General features: G+C 43.8%; 1 protein-coding gene across 3 annotated transcripts in view; it reads right to left on the bottom strand.

The window, feature by feature from the left end:
- Nucleotides 1-18814, bottom strand: part of atp8a2 (ATPase phospholipid transporting 8A2) — a 624855-nt gene that overhangs the window by 264125 nt on the left and 341916 nt on the right. For all 3 annotated transcript variants that reach the window (XM_078545400.1, XM_078545401.1, XM_078545402.1), the window contains one exon: nucleotides 9557-9729. In XM_078545400.1, coding sequence (XP_078401526.1) covers nucleotides 9557-9729 — 173 coding nt within the window. The remainder of the gene's footprint in view (nucleotides 1-9556; nucleotides 9730-18814) is intronic.

The raw sequence follows: 18814 nt of genomic DNA, 5'->3' as shown, positions 1-18814 counted from the left end.
AGAAAGACTGCAGAAGGCTGCAGCACTGAGGGATGTGAGAATCTTCGTACATGAATCCCAAAAAGCTAGCATACAAGTTCAGTAGGTAATCGGGAAGGCAAATGGAATGTTGGCCTTTATTTCAAAGGGAATGGAGTATAAAAATAGGGAAATCTTGCTAAAACTATGCAAGGCACTAGTTAGACCATGCCTAGAATACTGTGAACAGTTTTGGTCCCCTTATCTATGGAAAGATATACTGACATTGGAGGCTGTCCAGAGAAGGTTCACTAGGTTGATCCCGGGTATGGAGGGATTTTCTTATGAGGAGAGGTTGAGTAGGTTGGGCCTGTACTCATTGGAGTTTAGAAGAATGAGAGGTAGCCTTATTGAAACATAAAAGATTCTTAGGGGGCTTGACAGGGTAGATGCTGAGAGGTTGTTTCCCCTTGTGGGAGAGTCTAGGGCCAAAGAGCATAATCTCAGAGTAAGGAGTCACCTATTTAAGACAGAGATGAGGAGGAATTTCTTCTATCAGAGGGCAGTGAATCTGTGGAATTCTTTACCAGAGAGGGCAATAGAGGCTGGGTTGTTAAGTATATTCAAGGCTGAGACACAGATTTTTAATCAGTAAGGGAATTGAGGGTTATGGGGAAAAGGCAGGAAAGTGGATTTGAGGATTATCAGATCAGCCATGATCTCATTGAATGGTGGAGCAGGTTCGATTGGCCAAATGGCCTACTTCTGCTCCTACGTCTTATCGTCTTATGACCCCCTCCCCCCACCCCATCCACAAAAGGGCCATCTGTTACTTGTACCATGTTGTTTTTTCACAGAGTGCTTACCCTTGTTCTGCTAGTAACACATTCTGCTTTCTTACCTTTATGCCACTATCAGCACCTCCTTTAGCCCTTACCCCAACCATTAACACTTCCTTTGTCTCTTTGTCCATGACATCTTTGTCAATGTCTCCTTAGCCCCCACCTATCGCTGGCCTTCTATCCAGCTTTACCTGCTCCACGCCCTTAAACAATATAAATTTCATCACATGTCTACTTCTCTTTAGCTCTGAAGAAGGGTCATACAGACTCAAAACGTTAACTCTGTTTCTCTCTCCACAGAGGCTGTCAGCTCGGCTTAATTTTTCTAGCATTTTCTGTTTTAATTTCAGATTCCCAGCATCCGCAGTATTTTACTTTTACCTTAAACAGGAAATATTTTCAGTGCTATGGGGGAAAGAGCAGGGGATTGGGTCTAATAGGAATGCTCTTTCAAAGAGCTGAAATGGTGGGCTGAATGGTTTCCCTCTATGCTGTAGGATTCTATGATTTTATGTGTGACCCTTGATCAGGACTCATTCTGGGTCGTATCCATTTCCAATGTTTATGCTTTATCTTTCCAGCATAAACCATTTCTCAGAATTTAAACAGGTTTTGGATGACATGTAACACATTATGAACTTCCTCACGACATCAGTCACAATGTCACCATGTTAAATTAGAGCAGCATCTGGTGGTTTAACACATGGATTTCATTGGATGCAAACCAAGCAAAATTAAGATGGGAATTTGGAAAATGAGAGTACTAAAATATGCATAAATTTCAAATCTTAAGAACACTCCCAGTTGTTGAAATTCACATCACATCAGCTCTGACTGCATTATGACAATGGCAGCAGTGGGTGCAAAACAGGATGGTTGGAGATTCACAGCTGGAAGAGCACCATCTACTGTTCCAAGTAAAGCTGGTATTATATATGATTAATACAGTTCTCATACTGTATACAGTTCTAAAATTTGAAGATAGTCAAGGTCATAAGACCATAAGACATAGGAGCAGAAATTAGGCCATTCAGCCCATCGAGTCTGCTCCGCCATTCAATCATGGCTGAGAAGTTTCTCAACCCCATTCTCCCGCCTTCTCCCCGTAACCTTTGATCCCCTTACCAATCAAAAAACTATCTATCTCGGTCTTAAATACACTCAATGACCTGGCCTCCACAGCCTTCTGTGGCAATGAATTCCATAGATTCACCACTCTCTGGTTAAAGAAGTTTCTCCTCATCTCTGTTCTAAAAGGTCTTCCCTTTACTCTGAGGCTGTGCCCTCGGGTCCTAGTCTCTCCTACTAATGGAAACATCTTCCCCACGTCCACTCTATCCAGGCCTTTCAGTATTCTGTAAGTTTCAATCAGATCCCCCCCTCATCCTTCTAAACTCCATCGAGTATAGACCCAGAGTCCTCAAACGTTCCTCATATGTTAAGCCTTTCATTCCTGGAATCGTTCTTGTGAACCTCCTCTGGACCCTCTCCAGGGCCAGCACATCCTTCCTGAGATACGAGGCCCAAAATTGCTCACAATATCCTAAATGTGGTCTGACCAGAGCCTTATAAAGCCTCAGCAGCACATCCCGGCTTTTATATTCCAGTCCTCTCGAAATAAATGCCAACATTGCATTTGCCTTCCTAACTACCAACTCAACCTGCAAGTTAACCTTAAGAGAATCCTGGACTAGGACTCCCAAGTCCCTTTGCACTCCAGATTTCTGAATTCTCTCCCCATTTAGAAAATAGTCTATGCCTCTATTCTTCCTACCAAAGTGCATGGCCTCACACTTTCCCACGTTGTATTCCATCTGCCACTTCTTTGCCCATTCTCCTAACCTGTCCAAATCCTTCTGCAGCCTCCCTGCTTCCTCAATACTACCTGTCCTTCCACCTATCTTTGTATCATCTGCAAACTTATCCAGGATGCCCTCAGTTCCTTCATCTAGATCATTAATGTATAAAGTGAAAAGTTGTGGTCCCAACACTGACCCCTGCGGAACTCCACTAGTCACCGGCCGCCATCCTGAGAAGGACCCCCTTATCCCCACTCTCTGCCCCCTGCCAGACAGCCAATCTTCTATCCATGCTAGTACCTTGCCTCTAACACCATGGGCTCTTATCTTACTGAGCAGCCTCCTGTGCAGCACCTTGTCAAAGGCCTTCTGGAAGTCCAAGTAGATAACATCCATTGGCTTGCCTTTGTCTAACCTACTCCTTACCTCCTCAAAGAATTCTAACAGATTTGTCAGGCATGACCTCCCCTTGATGAAACCATGCTGACTTTGCCCAATTTTACCATGCACTTCCAAGTATTCTGAAATCTCATCCTTAATAATGGACTCTAAAATCTTACCAACGACCGAGGTCAGGCTAATCGGCCTGTAATTTCCCATCTTTTGCCTCACTCCCTTCTTAAACAGGGGGGTTACATTAGCGATTTTCCAGTCCTCTGGGACCCTCCCTGACTCCAGTGATTCCTGAATGATCACCACTAATGCCTCCACTATCTCTTCAGCTATCACCTTCAGAACTCTGGGGTGTAATCCATCTGGTCCAGGTGATTTATCCACCTTTAGGCCTTTCAGTTTTCCTAGCACCTTCTCCTTGGTAATGACCACCATACTCACCTCTTCCCCCCGACTCTCTTGAACTTTGGGGATGTTACTCGTGTCTTCCACCGTGAAGACTGACGCAAAGTACCTATTCAGTTCCTCCGCCATTTCTTTGTTCCCCACTACTACTTCTCCAGTGTCATTTTCCAACGGCCCAATGTTCACTTTTGCCTCTCTCTTACCCTTTGTATATCTAAAAAAACTCTTGAAATCTTCTTTTATATTACTGGCTAGTTTACCCTCATATTTAATCTTCTCCCTCCTTATTTCTTTTTTAGTTGTCCTCTGTTGGTCTTTGTAGGCTTCCTAATCCCCTGGTTTCCCACTGCTCTTCGTCGCATTGTATGCTTTCTCTTTAGCTTTTATGCTGTCCCTGACTTTCCTTGTCAGCCATGGTTGCCTCGTCCTCCCTTTAGTATGCTTCCTATTCCTAGGGATGAATTTTTGCTGTGTCTCCCAAATTACTCTCAGAAACTCCTGCCATTGCTGTTCCACTGTCTTTCCTGCTAGGCTCATCTTGCAGTCAATTCTGGTCAGCTCCTCCCTCATGCCTCTGTAGTTGCCTTTATTCAACTGTAATACTGTTACATCTGATTCCAGCTTTTTCCTCTCAAATTGCATGGTAAATTCTATCATATTATGGTCACTTCCTCCTAAGAGTTCCTTCACCTTAAGCTCTCTTATCAAATATGCCTCATTACACATCACTCAATCTAGAATTGCCTGTTCCCTAAGTGGGCTCCACCACAAGCTGCTCCAAAAAGCCATCTCGTAGACATTCCACAAATTCCTTTTCTTGGGATCCACTACCAACCTGATTTTCCCAGTCTACCTGCATATTGAAATCCCCCATGATCACTGTAACCTTGCCTTTCTTACACGCCTTTTCTATCTCCTGGCGTATCTTGTGCCCCACATCCTGACTACTGTTTGGAGGCCTGTACATAACTCCCATTATGATTTTTTTTACCTTTGCCGTTCCTCAACTCTACCCACACAGATTCTACATCATCTGACCCTACGTCATTTCTTGCTATCGATTTAATTTCATTTCTTACTAACAAAGCAACCCCACCCCCTCTGCCAAGCTGCCTATCTTTTCGATAGGATGTATATCCTTGGATATTTAGCTCCCAGTCCTGATCCCCTTGCAGCCATGTCTCCGTGATGCCCACCACATCATACCTGCCAATTTCAATCTGCGCCACAAGCTCATTTACCTTATTTCGTATACTATGTGCATTCAGATACAACACCTTCAGTTCTGTATTTCGCGTCCCCTTTCTCATTGTCATCCCTTTATCTGATGTGCTTGAAGTTAGATTTAAGCCCTTTCCAAACACTCCGTCCTATTTTTGTTCTGGAGACTTTAATAGCCTCTCCTGGGGTCTCCTTTCTTTTTAGTTTTTTCATAATTTTCCATGAAGTTGAATCCACACCCAACCCCCCCCCCCAGCCTCCAAACATGCTAACCTACTGCTTTGTTTCCTATTAGTCATACTTCTTGGAGTTTTACCCTTTCCTCCCCCTCCCCACCCCCCCAAAAACTTTCTAGTTTAAAGTCCTGTTGACCACCCTATTTACGCTTTTCGCTAGAACATTGGTCCCAGATCGGTTCAGGTGGAGATCGTCCCAACGGTACAGATCTCTCCTGTTCCAATACTGATGCCAGTGCCCCATGAAATGGAACCCCTCTTTCCCGCACCACTCCTTTAGCCACGTGTTTACTTCTCTTATTCTTGCGTCCCTATGCCAATTTGCACGTAGCTCAGGTAGTAATCCGGAGATTATAACCCTTGAGGACCTGTTCTTTAATTTAGTTCCTAGTTCCTGATAATCCCCAAACAGGTCCTCTTTCCTAGTCTTACCTACGTTGTTTGTCCCGACGTGGACCACAACAACTGGATCCTCCCCCTCCCTCTCCAATATCCTTTCAAGCCGGTCAGAGATGTCCCTCACCCTGGCACCGGGCAGGCAACATACCATGCCATGCTACTTGTGTTATGAATTGAAGGTAACTGAGGACCTGATGGGAACTATTTTTTTGCAAATAGCAGCAAATTTTGAGTGTTCTTTTAAGGTGTAAAGAACCCAAAACAGGTCTTTTGTCATAAGCCTTACATTAGTATAAGTGATTGGAGCATTTATAATGCTATGAGCATCACATGGCTGAAATCTGGCTTCAGAGCAAACAGCCGTTAAGAGGATATTTTCACATATATTACATATGCTTATGTCACTTTTATTGAATCACTGAAGTTAGAGCACAGAAGCAGGCCATTCAACCTAACAAGCTGTAGCCACTGCGAACTCATCAATTGGAGCCATCTACCTTAATTCCAACTCCTTGTCCTTTCACTGTATCCCTTTATAGTTGTTAGCAAATATTTACCTAAATTGCTTTTAAAATAACATATTCCATGTCTCAATAGCCACTCATAAAAAATACTGGGTGGTATTTAATAGAGGTGATGGGGATCTTGACTGCCAACTGGAAAGTCAGTGAGAGCCTGCGCTGCCTCATTTAAGGAAGGCCTGCTAAATTAGGCACTTAACTGGACATTGGGGTCCTTCTCTGGCAAAGGAACCTGAGGGCGAAGTCCTGCCAGCCAAGAGCTGCAAGCTCTATTAAACAGCAGCATCACCGGAGAGGCGGTGCCTGTTGCCCATATGACACCCACAAGAGGCCTAGTATTGTCGCTGGACCCCAGGCCACAGATGAGTAATGGCAGGAGGATGGGGTGCCTGGGTGGGGGTCCCAGGGGACTGGGGCAGTGGCAAGGGCAGGGATTGCCACTGAGTGGTCCCCACATGGCAAGCCCCCCTGCCCACCACTGGGTTAATACTAGCGACGGTGGTTGGAGATCCTTAAAAGCCTCAATTGGCAGCGGGGCAGAAAGGCCATCTGAGGGCTTTCCAGTCATGGAACTTAATCAATGTGGAGGCGGGAAGGCAGCAGAGATCTCACCCGCCACCCTCTTGCTGATTAAATGCCCCCCCCCCCCCCCCCACAAATGCCATCAAACTCACCACCAGGAGGGCATTAAATTCTGTTAGCAATGTTAAAAAATAGCGAATAATGTCTGTCCATTTGGCTACCTGACCCTTAACTCCATGTGCCTTAAGGTTCACTTGTATCCCCTTATCTATACACTTTGGTTTGCTAAGAAATTCAAACTACTGAAGCACGACTTCCTTTTTACAAATATATGCTGAGCGTTCATGATTATCCAATGGCTCCATAAAGTGTTCACTTCACCAATTTCATATTTTGATTAATTTAAATCCAAGTTTTTTTAAAAGGAAATACATATATGTGAACTCACTAATGGTTCATTGGTTGTGTGTACTGGACTGTAATTTGCTGAGCTGTACAAATCAAGAGTTTGCAGTTGGAGCCCTCTGCTCTTGGATAAGTTTGTTGATCTCAAGCCAGTGAACTGCACATGAAAGACTCCTGCTGGAAACAGGCTTAGGTATGAAGTGAGGAAAGACAATGTCAGACTTGGCGGTTATACTCAGTAAGCTGCTGATGTGTGCTATTTAAGTTAAAGCATTAAGGTACTAAAGGCCTTAATGAGAAATCAAGGAAAATTGGGGTGAATATAAATGTTATTTATATACAGTAGATATAATATGCTCCAAGAATAAGTATAAACAGTCCTCTTAATTATTCTCTATCAACATCATCCTCACCTCAAAAAATTTACTTCCAATTCCTTCAGATTTCCCACCTACCTCATGTCCAGCCTTCCCTTTCTCTTAGTATCCTTGGGGCTTGGCACCTCTGAGCTCTGCCACCAGCCTCTGTTTGAGACACCACAATCAGGCTTATGCCTTCACCCAAAACACCAAGACCTTGCTGGTCAGTCACAAACAACAATGTGTGGCTGTGACAATGGTTTGTCCCTTTTTATACTCTTGCAACCTCTCAAATCTCCTCAAATGTTTTTCTCCCACACTCATTTGTGCAACTGAAGATTTCTTTCAGAAAATAATATGGGATACAGCATATGAGTAGTTTGAGGTATGCTTGAGTGTAGGACGTAAGTTTGAACCTATGGTTCCCAAAGCTCTCCAGCATTGTGGTTTTCCTTTTGTAATTTTTGGGTTTGTTGTTAGACTAAGTGATAGAGGCAGATTGATGTGATTTGTCAACAACTCCATATAATTGTATCATGCAACTACCAGGATGGTAGAAGGTGAACAAGATTGATGTTGGTCTTTTTTTGTCAACCAATTCTATGTTGCTCTGCTGTGGCACTGTTCATTCATGTTTCACAACATAATTATGGATTAGGGAGACCATTCAGCCCCTGTTAGTTCTATTACCCTAAATTTCACCATCGAATTATTGTCTATTGTTTTTGCCTTCACTGGTGTCTTCTTTCATGATTTTTGACCATTTTTCCTGCTCAGTGTATATTCCGTAAAGCCAGGAGGCATCTACCCACACGCAAGAAGCATTAAAATAATGCAAGCTAATGCATTTGTGAGGAAGGTTTTCATTAGACATTTGCTATTTTCACCCATTAATTATGCAGTCTTCTTCATTTTTAAGACAAAAATGACATTCCAAATACCCACTAACAATCCAAAACCTTTCACCACCAGTGTCAAACATAATCTGCAGTGAATGTGGAAATACATGCGACGTCCCCAATATAAATTAACAAAAAGCAATTCCCAATAATGAGCTCTACCTCTGCTCCAGAAATCTAATTAAGGTGGGTCAACCACATAAGCCTTGACTCTACAGATATCATCAAGTACTAAGTGGAGCTGCATCATCCTGCTTTAAAAGCTAAGCATTAATAACACACACTTATACCCAAGAACACTTTGTCTCATCAACAAACTATAGAAATAAAACACAACTACTATAAACTGACCCATAATAGCAATGTCTCATTTAACACAATAACTACATCAGATAGTCAAACATTTCCAATGGAAGCTGATAATGTTCCCATTGTCTGATTGAATCAGCTTGACCATGTCAACATGTCCACATTAGAGTAATTAAAAAGTTCACATATGCCATGCTTATAGTTATATGAGCACATTTGGATTTTTATCACTTGTTAGCAAAAGGAAGCATATCAAATTTTCAACTAATGTGTGGGTAGAACTTCAGCCTGTATGCACAGAAGAAGCCTAGTTAATCCAACCTATTTAAAGAAACATATTGAATTCTCCATTAAGGATACTTGGAATCAATAGAATAGCATTCGAATATCAAGGTATTAGCATTAAAAGCAATTTTAGCGCCTCATTATTATTTAACTTTTAGTCATCCATGTCCACCTATTTTTTCTGAAATGCCAGAAAGATTGACTGCACAAACATCAGGAATCTGCCCTGCACACATTACAACAACACAAGTGTCAACCTAATCTATCCATTCAGAGACCAGATTGTTTGATAGAACAACAGGGCATCCTAGATATATATCTGAGCTCTGCCACCCTGTCAAAAGTGGCATCATTGACACCATCGGACAAGGTCCATGTAGTATCAAAGTTTCTTTGCAATTCTGTTGGCATTGCTGGAGAACTGCATTAAAGGCTAACCGATTCTTTCCACACCATGGCATTGTGGAAATGCTTTGCTGCTACGAATGATGTAGCAAAAATATGATCACCTGATCATCTATTGATCTTTCATTAATAATAGGGGACAGTGTGAAACTTTCAAGAGAAATTCAGTTCCTCAAAAGGGAATGTGTACATGAAAAAGCATGTGACAATTCTTGGAGAGGGGTTGAACAAGCAACATATTCATCATCACATCATTCAGCACAGTATAATCACATGCATGGGACATATTAAAATGTTTTAGCATGACTTATGTTATGTCACATGTTTACAAAAGTTGCCAAATTGTCAGAAAAAGCCAATTGGTTCACTAATATAATTTTAAAAAGGGAGCAGGACCCCGCCTCTCCCCAACCACCGCTAACTACCCATTCTGCCGAGGTATTTTTTTTGTCATATTCTATGCTGATTGACTCTTGAAGCCCTCATGGCAAAAAGGAATGAACAATAAATAATGCCAATGTCATCCACATCCCAAGGACAAGTTAAAAAAAAAACATACATCCTGAAATAATCTCATCAATGTAGCCAGTATTCTTACCTGCAGCAGATGACAGCTTTACAAGACAAAGCCAGATCTAAAAATGAGCGACGAACTTCAAAAGACAGTGCATATTTCAATGTGTGCCCATCTATAATTAGGGCAAGTTCGTTCTCTTTGTCCAAGGACTCACCTAGGTCCTCACAATGGTGAGTAATTGTTTCCCTGGTTGCCTAAGAAGAAATAAACAAACATCATGATTAATCTTGACTGGCATCGTTTTTCCTAGGTCTATGCCCATCATATCTACTGTCATTCGTGCTGCTATTCTCCTTATTGAAAGGTAAGTATTCAACAGCCTGACCTCCACAAAATATAAGAAAAAATGATCAGCCATAATTTGGAGGTTAATGCACATTTGACAGTTTAAAAAAAGACAACTATTCAATGAAATGCTTAACCTTGGACCATGTTTGAGTTCTAAAGAGGGTAATTCAGAAGTTCTTACTTCAATCGAAATATTTAGCATTCTTACTCCTCTGAATCTCATTAAATCTGAAATCAAACATTGCTTGCACTCTGTCTTGGAGTGCAAATTGAAAACCTTGTTACAATTATGAGGTTTATAAGATTGCTACGTTTTGGGACTATGCCTTTAATTTAAGGCAAAATGGAGGGGGGTCATGTGACCTGTTCTGAAGTCTGCCTGACAGCAAGCCTGGCTGGTTTGATTGTTAGAGATTAAAAGGGGCCTAGGCTGTTATACTGGGAAAAAGGTGCAAGGTGTTTACACTTGCAGACAATGGCAGCAGCCTGTATGCTAACAGTGGATTGACTGTGAGTCTCCAAAGTCCCCCAGAAATGTTGAGAATATCAGGTTGTAAACAGTTGTGCTTTTAAACTGTCCATTTAGTTCCAAGATGAAATAGAGTTGGACTCTCAAGGATAACTAATCTGCCTTGATACAAAGCCCATGTGATTCATGCTGTCATGGTGTTGGACTTTGATATGGGAAGGGTACAGAGGAAGCCACTGTGATATCAGGTTACAGGCTTTCCTAAAATATCACTGAATATCACAGACAAGCTAGTCTGCCAGGGTCTGGGAGAGAGAGAGACCAGCTACAGGCCAAAAATCTCAATCGTGCACAGGTGGAAGCTCGCAGTGGGATTGAAAAGACCAAATTTGTGAGGAGTTAAAATGAGGCTGGAAGATTCGCCTAGCTTGTGCTAGTGGGAGGATCTCGAGTAATACTCTCACTGTGAAGGCCAGTTCTGGGATTATAAGATGTTGAGGGGCCCAAACCAAGGACGGTTCATAGCTTGATGATAATTCCCTGCAAGTCTTCCTCCGTGCTATGAGTAATTGGCGGGAGGTCCTCATGCCTGCTGACAGGAAGAGGAAACCTCCCAATCAAACCAAAGCAGCCTTGTTGGAGATCGCAGAGGGGATCAGCAGCCTGGGGTCATCCAAAGAACTTGGTTACAGTGCCATAAGAGGCTCAATAATCTCTTACAATGTCAGGATAAGTGTGTAACCATTTCACAGATGGACCTACATATGGAAGGGTGTGAAGGTGGATGTGTATCAAGTGTGGGATTGCCTAGCATCTTGACCAAGTGTGCAAGGAGACATGAAGCAGAAATACCACTTTGCATGGCACCAGAGCATTTGGGCGGGCGGTGGGGGGGGGGGGGGGGACTGCGGGTGCTTATCAACTGCAACACCTGTTAGTTGCTAAGGAGCATTGATTGAGAATTGTTGGCCACCCACACAGGACTTGGCCAAACATTTCAAAGCATGATTTCAGCACAACATTTTCATTACAATGTCTCTTTCTATTTGCAGGAGAAGAGGGCACAAAGTGCCGAAGAGAGGGCCAAGACCGGAGACGGTCAAGCCAACATGACCATTTTCACTTCTATAGAGGGAGAAGTGCTGGATCTGTTAGCCAATCAGTAGAGTTGACCACTGGGCGAGGTGAGGTTGGAGGAAGGCCCCGGGGTGGTGAGATTCCAAAGGCACATAGTTCACTCCTGCAAACAGTACCGATGGAAGTGGGATGTGCGGGCGGTGGGGGGCTGCGGGGCGGTGTGGTTTGGAAATTGGGGAAGGTGGCAGGGAGGTTACAAGGATGGTTGTTGACTTTGGAGGCTTGCAAAATTCAGGAAGGAATGTCTCAATGTTGTGTGTCTCAATACTGGAGAGTCTAAGGTTCAAACTCTGGTTACCATCTCCCATTGTCGCGAGTGTGTATTTTTAGGAAGTGTGTCTCTGTGAATCTCAAATGACGATGGTGCCCCTTATTCTCGTTTACTTCCCCCAAAGGTTCACATGTGAAACATCAGCAGCTGTAGCCACTAGCCTCGAGGGTCTAACGTTAATCGCTGAGGAGGAGGAGGAAGCCTCACAGAGTGCAGCATCATATCCTTGCTCTGCACCTAGCACCACCGCAGATATACGCACCTTGCTGGGTATGCATGAGTCAGCTGTAAGGGATCTACACACCAGTGAGAGTACAGTCGCTAGACCAGCTGTCAGAGACTGAGATAGTGCAAGCCTCTGGCAGTCGGAAGAATGCTGGAGGCGACTGAGATGCTGAACCCCTGGCTGATGATGAGCCTCTGGAGATGACCGTCAGGCAGACAGATGCTGGACATACAGCGTGAGGTACATTGAGATGTGGCAGAGGTTCCTGAGGGGCTGCGTGCACTAGCATGGATAATGGAGGAGTCCATGTAGGCCATGAGTGCTGTGATCACCCGCTCTTCAAAACACATGGCTTCCTCCATCGAGAGATGGGCAACTGTCGTGGAGAGCCAAACACAGCAGTTAATTATAAAAGCATAAAAGCACAAAACTGCGGATGCTGGAAATCCAAAACAAAAATAAAAATAATTGGAGAGGATCACAGTTAACGTTTCGAGTCTGTATGACTCTTCAACAACAGCAGTTAATTAATGGGATACCATTAGGTATGTGTTCTGACTTGCACTCCCTCGCCTTATCTCTGAGCTCTGGTGGCCAGGGCGAGAGTGGGGCATGGAGCCTGGAGTCACATCCAGGGCTTTGTTCCTCTTAGAGCAGGGAGGGCCAAATGGACCTCATGGCGGTGAATGCTGCCTCCATTGGGGAGGGGGGAACACCTCTCAGGGCGCTTCTGATGGGGACAGCCTGTGCTCTGCCCCTTTGCCATTGACACAAATGCTTCAGAGTGCCATGCTTACAGATAAGCCTCCTGCCACTGTGCAGGAAACTTCCACCAAGCCGAGGCGCTCATGACAAAGGGGTCAACAACCTGTCTCCAGCAGACCTGGCTGCAAGTGGGGGAGGACCATGCCATAGCACCCATAAGCAATTTAAGAAAACACCACGTTATTCACATATCGGTTCAAAAGGGTGGTTGTTCAGTATTGAGAGTTATGAAACCTTGTTATTACATAATTGTTCTTTTCACATGATGCTCTGGCTGCATTTGAGTTTTTGTGTGTGATGTGATGGTTTCGATTGCATGCTGTCAAGGGAGTTTGTGCTCATGTGGGTCCCTGTGATTGGCCCCATTTGATACCTCTACATTGGCACAAGTCCTGGTGTTCATGTATGTGAGATACGAGGAAAGGGTGAGTACGGCCAAGAGGTTATAGTTGAGCAGATGGCACAGAGCTAGTGAATCTTCGCAGTATTAGTGAATCTTGCATCTCTCAGGTATCAAAAGCATCTCATGCACTGTCTTAGACAGCTGGCTGGCATGGCTCACCGTCCTCATCATCAGAGGATGCTGCTCCGTCCATCAGATCCTCCTCTGCCAGGCCAATATGCAAGGCAAAGCAGACCACGACCATTTTGAGACTCCAGCAGAAGCATTGTGCAAAGTGGCACCTGATTAGTCCAAACATCTAAAGCGCATTTTGAGCAGACCAATGGTCTGGTGGATGTGTGGCTTTCATTATACCTCCTCTCAATCTCTGTGTTTGGATTTCTCGCTGGGATTATTAGCCATTCCTTGAGAGGGCAACCTTTATCTCCCTGAAGGCAGCCATCCAAAGGTTCTGGTCGACTGACCGTCCAAGGCACTTGGGAGTGCCAAAATGTGTATGCATCATGACTGCTATCTGGATATCATGCACACACCTGCATTACCCTTTGTTTATGATCTCACACAATCTGGACATAGATGGAGTGATATCCTTTTATATTTACAGTTGCCCCTGGCTATCCAGATGGAGCTTTTATTGCAACTTGTGTGCAATCAATGACCCCTTGCACCTTTGGAAATCCAGCCATGGCTGCAAAGCCTCTGACTCTTTCTGCTTAACTGGCATTGTCACTGGTAAATTAAATGCACTCATGGACATGCCTGAATATGGCACCCATAAAACATTTATACAGTGATGGGTTGCAGGCTACAAAATTCCACTAAGGTCTCCACATGAAGCCTGGAATGACCCAAGGCGAGAAAATTCAAGGTCGCAGTCACTTTTAATGCAACAGGCATCAGGTGGCCACCAACACAATGGGAGGCAATCTTCCCAGACAGCATGCCTCACAGGGATGCAACTGTCTCCTTTGAGACTCTAAGGCACTGTCGTTTGGACATCAGGAGGTATGTCACCTTTACTGTCAAAAGTCAGTTGGCAGGGTAGTGCCTTCGCCTATCTCTGCTTGCTTGATCTTGCTGTCTGTCCTCCACAACCCCTTGCATAGCAGCAGATTGCACTCCTTCCTGGACCACAGGATGCACCTGTCCCTGGTCAGCTCCTGCCCTCTCTCTCCTCTTCACTGGAGGAGGAGCCTCCTACAGAATGGATAATTCCCATGGGGGGCAGCAACGTAAAGGTTCAATGCTAGAGTGCGCAAATTTGATTGTAGCACTTTTTGTTTGCTTTCTTCCCTGAGGAAATGTCCTAATGTAGGCTGAACATTATGAAATATTAAATTTACACCACTATGAAACTCTCCCACCTTCATTCAGCCACAGACCTGCTTTGAGTCTGTATTTCTGCCTTTGGAACACACCGATAGCTGGTGTGACTCCCTCCGAACACACATCCACCCACACGGGCTCTCGCTCAAGCACACAGACTCTCGTTCACTCACACTGACTTTCTCACACCCCGCCTGGGCCTAGGAGGTTTGGACATTTTACTGCTGAGGAGAAATTTGGGACAGCTGTTAAGGTGCCATGATGAGCTTCCTCACCCTGTCCTGTCCGAGACTCCAGCTAACCTGGGTGGGGGTCGGACGGGTGCTGTTAACGTGACCGGTGTTACTCATGGCCTCCCCAGCTTGCTCCACCCCACCATTCTGACTCCTGTGCTCCTTTAGGGGGCCGCACTTACGTGGGAGAGTGAGAGGGAGAGAGAGGGCACAGCCAAAGGAAGAAAGGGAAAAAATGCACCATGGCTGTGAAAACAAAAGAGGAGCCACTCACCTTCACACTGTTCACTGCTCCTCCAATCACAGTGTGTTTCTCTCCCACTAGCCTATCAGCAGCAAATGCAGGTGAAAAAAGGCCTGTAAGTGGAGCTGCAGCTCCTTACAGGTCTGTCACTTGCACTTACCTGTATTTTGAACAGAGAGTCTGCAGGCCAGATAGAGGGGCATGGTGGGTAGGATTTTGACCCACGGGCCGTAGGTTGGACAACCCTGGTGTAGGGCAATGAAACTTGATCAAGATTTTAAAAACCTTAGGGAGGTGTTGTTGCTGGAGAATTTACAAACAGCATTCCTTTAAGAATCAGGTCCCACCTAGAAGACCGTAAAGTTTCTAAAATAAGGGAAGCCGCAGTTTTGGCTGATGGTTATAAACTCTCTCACAAACACAGAGGGCAGCAAACCTTTGCAAACCCACAGAGAAGCTGGCGAGATAAATGAGTTGATAATGAACAGGACACTAATTACCATGAGTGGGATGGCAAAACTGAAAAGACGGATATTTCTCAGAGTAGTGAAAGAGAGTCTGGGAGATGAATATGATTCAGGGAGACCAACATGTTACTTTTGCCATAAGACGGGACTGCTCTGCACTCTTGTGAAAGCTGACTGTTGGAAGTTAAAAGCTAGCTATGATAGGTTTGTCTAGTGTTTCTCCAGAAAATGCCGTATCAGTGAGTGAAGCTTGTGACAAACTGATACTATCTAATGTATTTACAGTGGGTGCAAATTGGAAAATAAAATATTATGGGAGTTTTATATTTGAGGATGAAGTAACTCAATTTATGTCTAATAAAGGAACCAAAAATATAGTTATTCTTCAGGATATGGGGTCAGCTCAAAGCTTTATGTTAGCAAAGTACATGAATTTCTCACCAGAGAATTCACTAAATAAAAGTGCATTGATACAGGGTACTGATGGAAATTGTTTACCTGTTCCATTGTGCAGAGCAAATTTGAACTGTGCTTTAGTCACTGGGTCTGTCATTGTGGGAGTGATATCCAAATTGCCTACTAATAATGTTAATGTTATCTTGCTGGAGCCCATGTGCTGCCTTCAGACATTTCTACAAAATCCACTGAAGTGGGGTAAAGTAAAGATGTATCAACCAGATTAGTGCACTTTGGAAAACAAATACTAGTCTCTGATTCTGTTGCTAAAGATAATAGTTTGACACAAGGGGTGCCTAAACAGGGAAAAGCTCAAACTTCTGAAATTGAAACACTACTGATGTCTCAGGTTTGCCAGTAAAGATTCAGAATCAACTAATACCATGTTGAGCCTGCCTGCATACTCTAAATCACAGGTGTCAAAGACAGATTACAGCAGCAGAATTCCAGGGTAATGGATTCAGGACCCTGATGGTGGAAGTCCTGCCTGCCAAGAGTTGCTGGCCAGAGGCTGGCAGCTCTCCATTGCTGTCAACGTCACAGGGAGTGGTGGCAGCTGGTGGCCCAGGATCACTGAGGGGCCCCTGGCCAAAGCTGAGTGAGGGTGGGGTGGAGATCGCAGGGTGAGGGTTTTGGGTGAAGGGGGGGAGCAAGGGGTGGCCATCAGCACCACCCACCCACGATGCTGGGTCCCCCAATTGGACGCTGAGTACCTGATAATGAGGGATCCCCTTCTGGGAGGCCACTGGCAAACCAAACAGACAGAGTTTTCTGGGTGGCCTTTGGGAGGCGCAGGAAAACCACATTGCCCCCATTTATTCCCTGAGCCACCACTTAATTGCGACAGGCTCAGGGATAACGAGCCTCATTGACAATCCCCTGCCATAGGCTGGAAATCCCATATCGCTGCCTGCCACAGTCTGACTTAAGCAGGGGAGGTTTTGCCATGTCAGGAGACTGATGTTGGTCCTCTCCTGCGATTAAGTGGGTCCGCTGCCAGAATTCCCACTGCGATGGGCTGGATTAAATTCCATCCCAGCAATTCAGGTGGATGTTAAATATCCGATAACACCATTTCAAGACAAACAGGGAGTTCTGTTGGCGTTTTCAACAACATTCCTTCTTCAACCAACACCATCAAACCGAGATTAACTGGTCACGCAGTGCATTGCTATTTGTGGGATATTGCTGTCCATATAACGATTGCTGTGTCTGCCAACACACCAATAGTGACTGCACATCAAATGATTTGCTGCATGTGAAACACTTAGGATGCCCTAAGACACACAATGACGTGCTATATAAATACAAGCTCTTTTTAAAAATTTGACAGAAAACATCCCTATTCAGGAAGTTTAACACGAATAAGTTAACCTCCGTTGTACTTCTCACAACTGCTATGTAACAAAACTTGGAGTTATTAATGAGACTTCAAAGACACTACATTGACTCTTCAGCTCAAGATAATAAAAGACTAAGTTCTCCCAAACTGATAGGTGACTTATTAACAGGTTAATTAACAAAAGCTCCATTTTCTTTACACTGCACAGATTAATAAGTAGCAGGGAAAGGAAATGTGTAAACTTGCAATCTAAGGCTTTTACACAGTAAAAAAAACCTAAGTAATAAAAACAAAACCTATAACAGAAAAAGTTACAGGAATGTTGGTTTACCAGAAGATACATTTAACCAACATTGCCTCCCAAGAGCCTTTTGCCTAAATGCCATCAACAGAAAGGAACTGGACAGAGTTGTCCATTTTCTGAATGGGCTCCCTAAGCAGGTCTCAGAACTCACTGCACAAGTATGGGAACTGAATATCCTGTCTTTGGTGAGATGAAGTAATGCTTGTGGAGGGCATTGGTGGAAAACTGGTTATACAGGATTCCTGGCTCTTCCACTTGCAAACATTCTGGTCTATTTGGGGCAAAGCAAGTCCTCCACTAAATGGGCAGGCGCATAAAAATTTCAGAAATAACATTGCTGTGCACAAGGGGTACCTGTGATATCCTGTGTTGCTATCAGCATCAGAGGTTTTTAAATTGTAAAAGGCAGGGGTTTCTGTACTGTGTTCGAGCATAGCATGATCAGTAAAGAAACTGGCACATTGAAAAACCAAACTATTTCTCTTCAATTCCTACTTGTCAGCTTCCAAATGTTTCAGGCCTGTGCCACAGTTGCACTATCAATGGTGCATGTCTCTGCTCAATTTATTCAAATTATGCTGACCACTGGTTTTCTAACCATGTTCATTCAACCAGGTTCATTCACTAGTCAGGTGAAAGTTGCACTGCCCCAGGTCTGACCCTAAAAGGGCTCCAAAGGCAGTTCAGTGACAGACCTGAAGACCCAGGTAAATCTACCAGTCAATGCATGGAAACTGATTTAACAGGGAACACCAGGAACAAACTGAAATTCAACTTAAAAAAGATATTAATTAAAAAAGGTCCCACAAAGTGCAGGCAGTAGAGGAGATACAAATTGCAAGCTGCAGTTAATGGAGACAACTGGACTATTTCAAGTTTTTTTTCCCTGGACATCATGCATCTGGCTAGAACAGCTGTTAGCACACAAAGGTCTTTAGCTGCTGAGAGAGAGCAAACTCTGGATAGAACATCTAACACACCACACTTCATGACAATCTCAGGTATTGTCCACTTTATAGCTCAGTCATGCCTAAATTTAATAAATTAAAATTTAAACTTGTTTCTTTCACACAATTACCTCAGTTTAAAATGACACCACTATACTTCCTCCCATGGAGCATAACCTGGGCAAGAAAAACATCTTGCATTATCAAACTGACAATCTGACAATTTTTCTTAAAAAGGTTTTTTTTTATAATTGCCTTTCCCTTAAGTTCCATTAAATAAACAAAGCATGTTTTTCATGTTTAAATCATCCAATGAAGTCACTTATGACTATAATTTTTTGAGGTATGATCGATCCATAAGTCTCTTATTAAGAAGCAGCTGGATCGTTCACACATTAAGT

Source organism: Cetorhinus maximus, chromosome 7 (genome assembly GCF_964194155.1).
Source record: "Cetorhinus maximus chromosome 7, sCetMax3.hap1.1, whole genome shotgun sequence".
NCBI lineage: Eukaryota > Metazoa > Chordata > Chondrichthyes > Lamniformes > Cetorhinidae > Cetorhinus > Cetorhinus maximus.
This window is presented reverse-complemented; position numbering and strand designations above follow the sequence as displayed.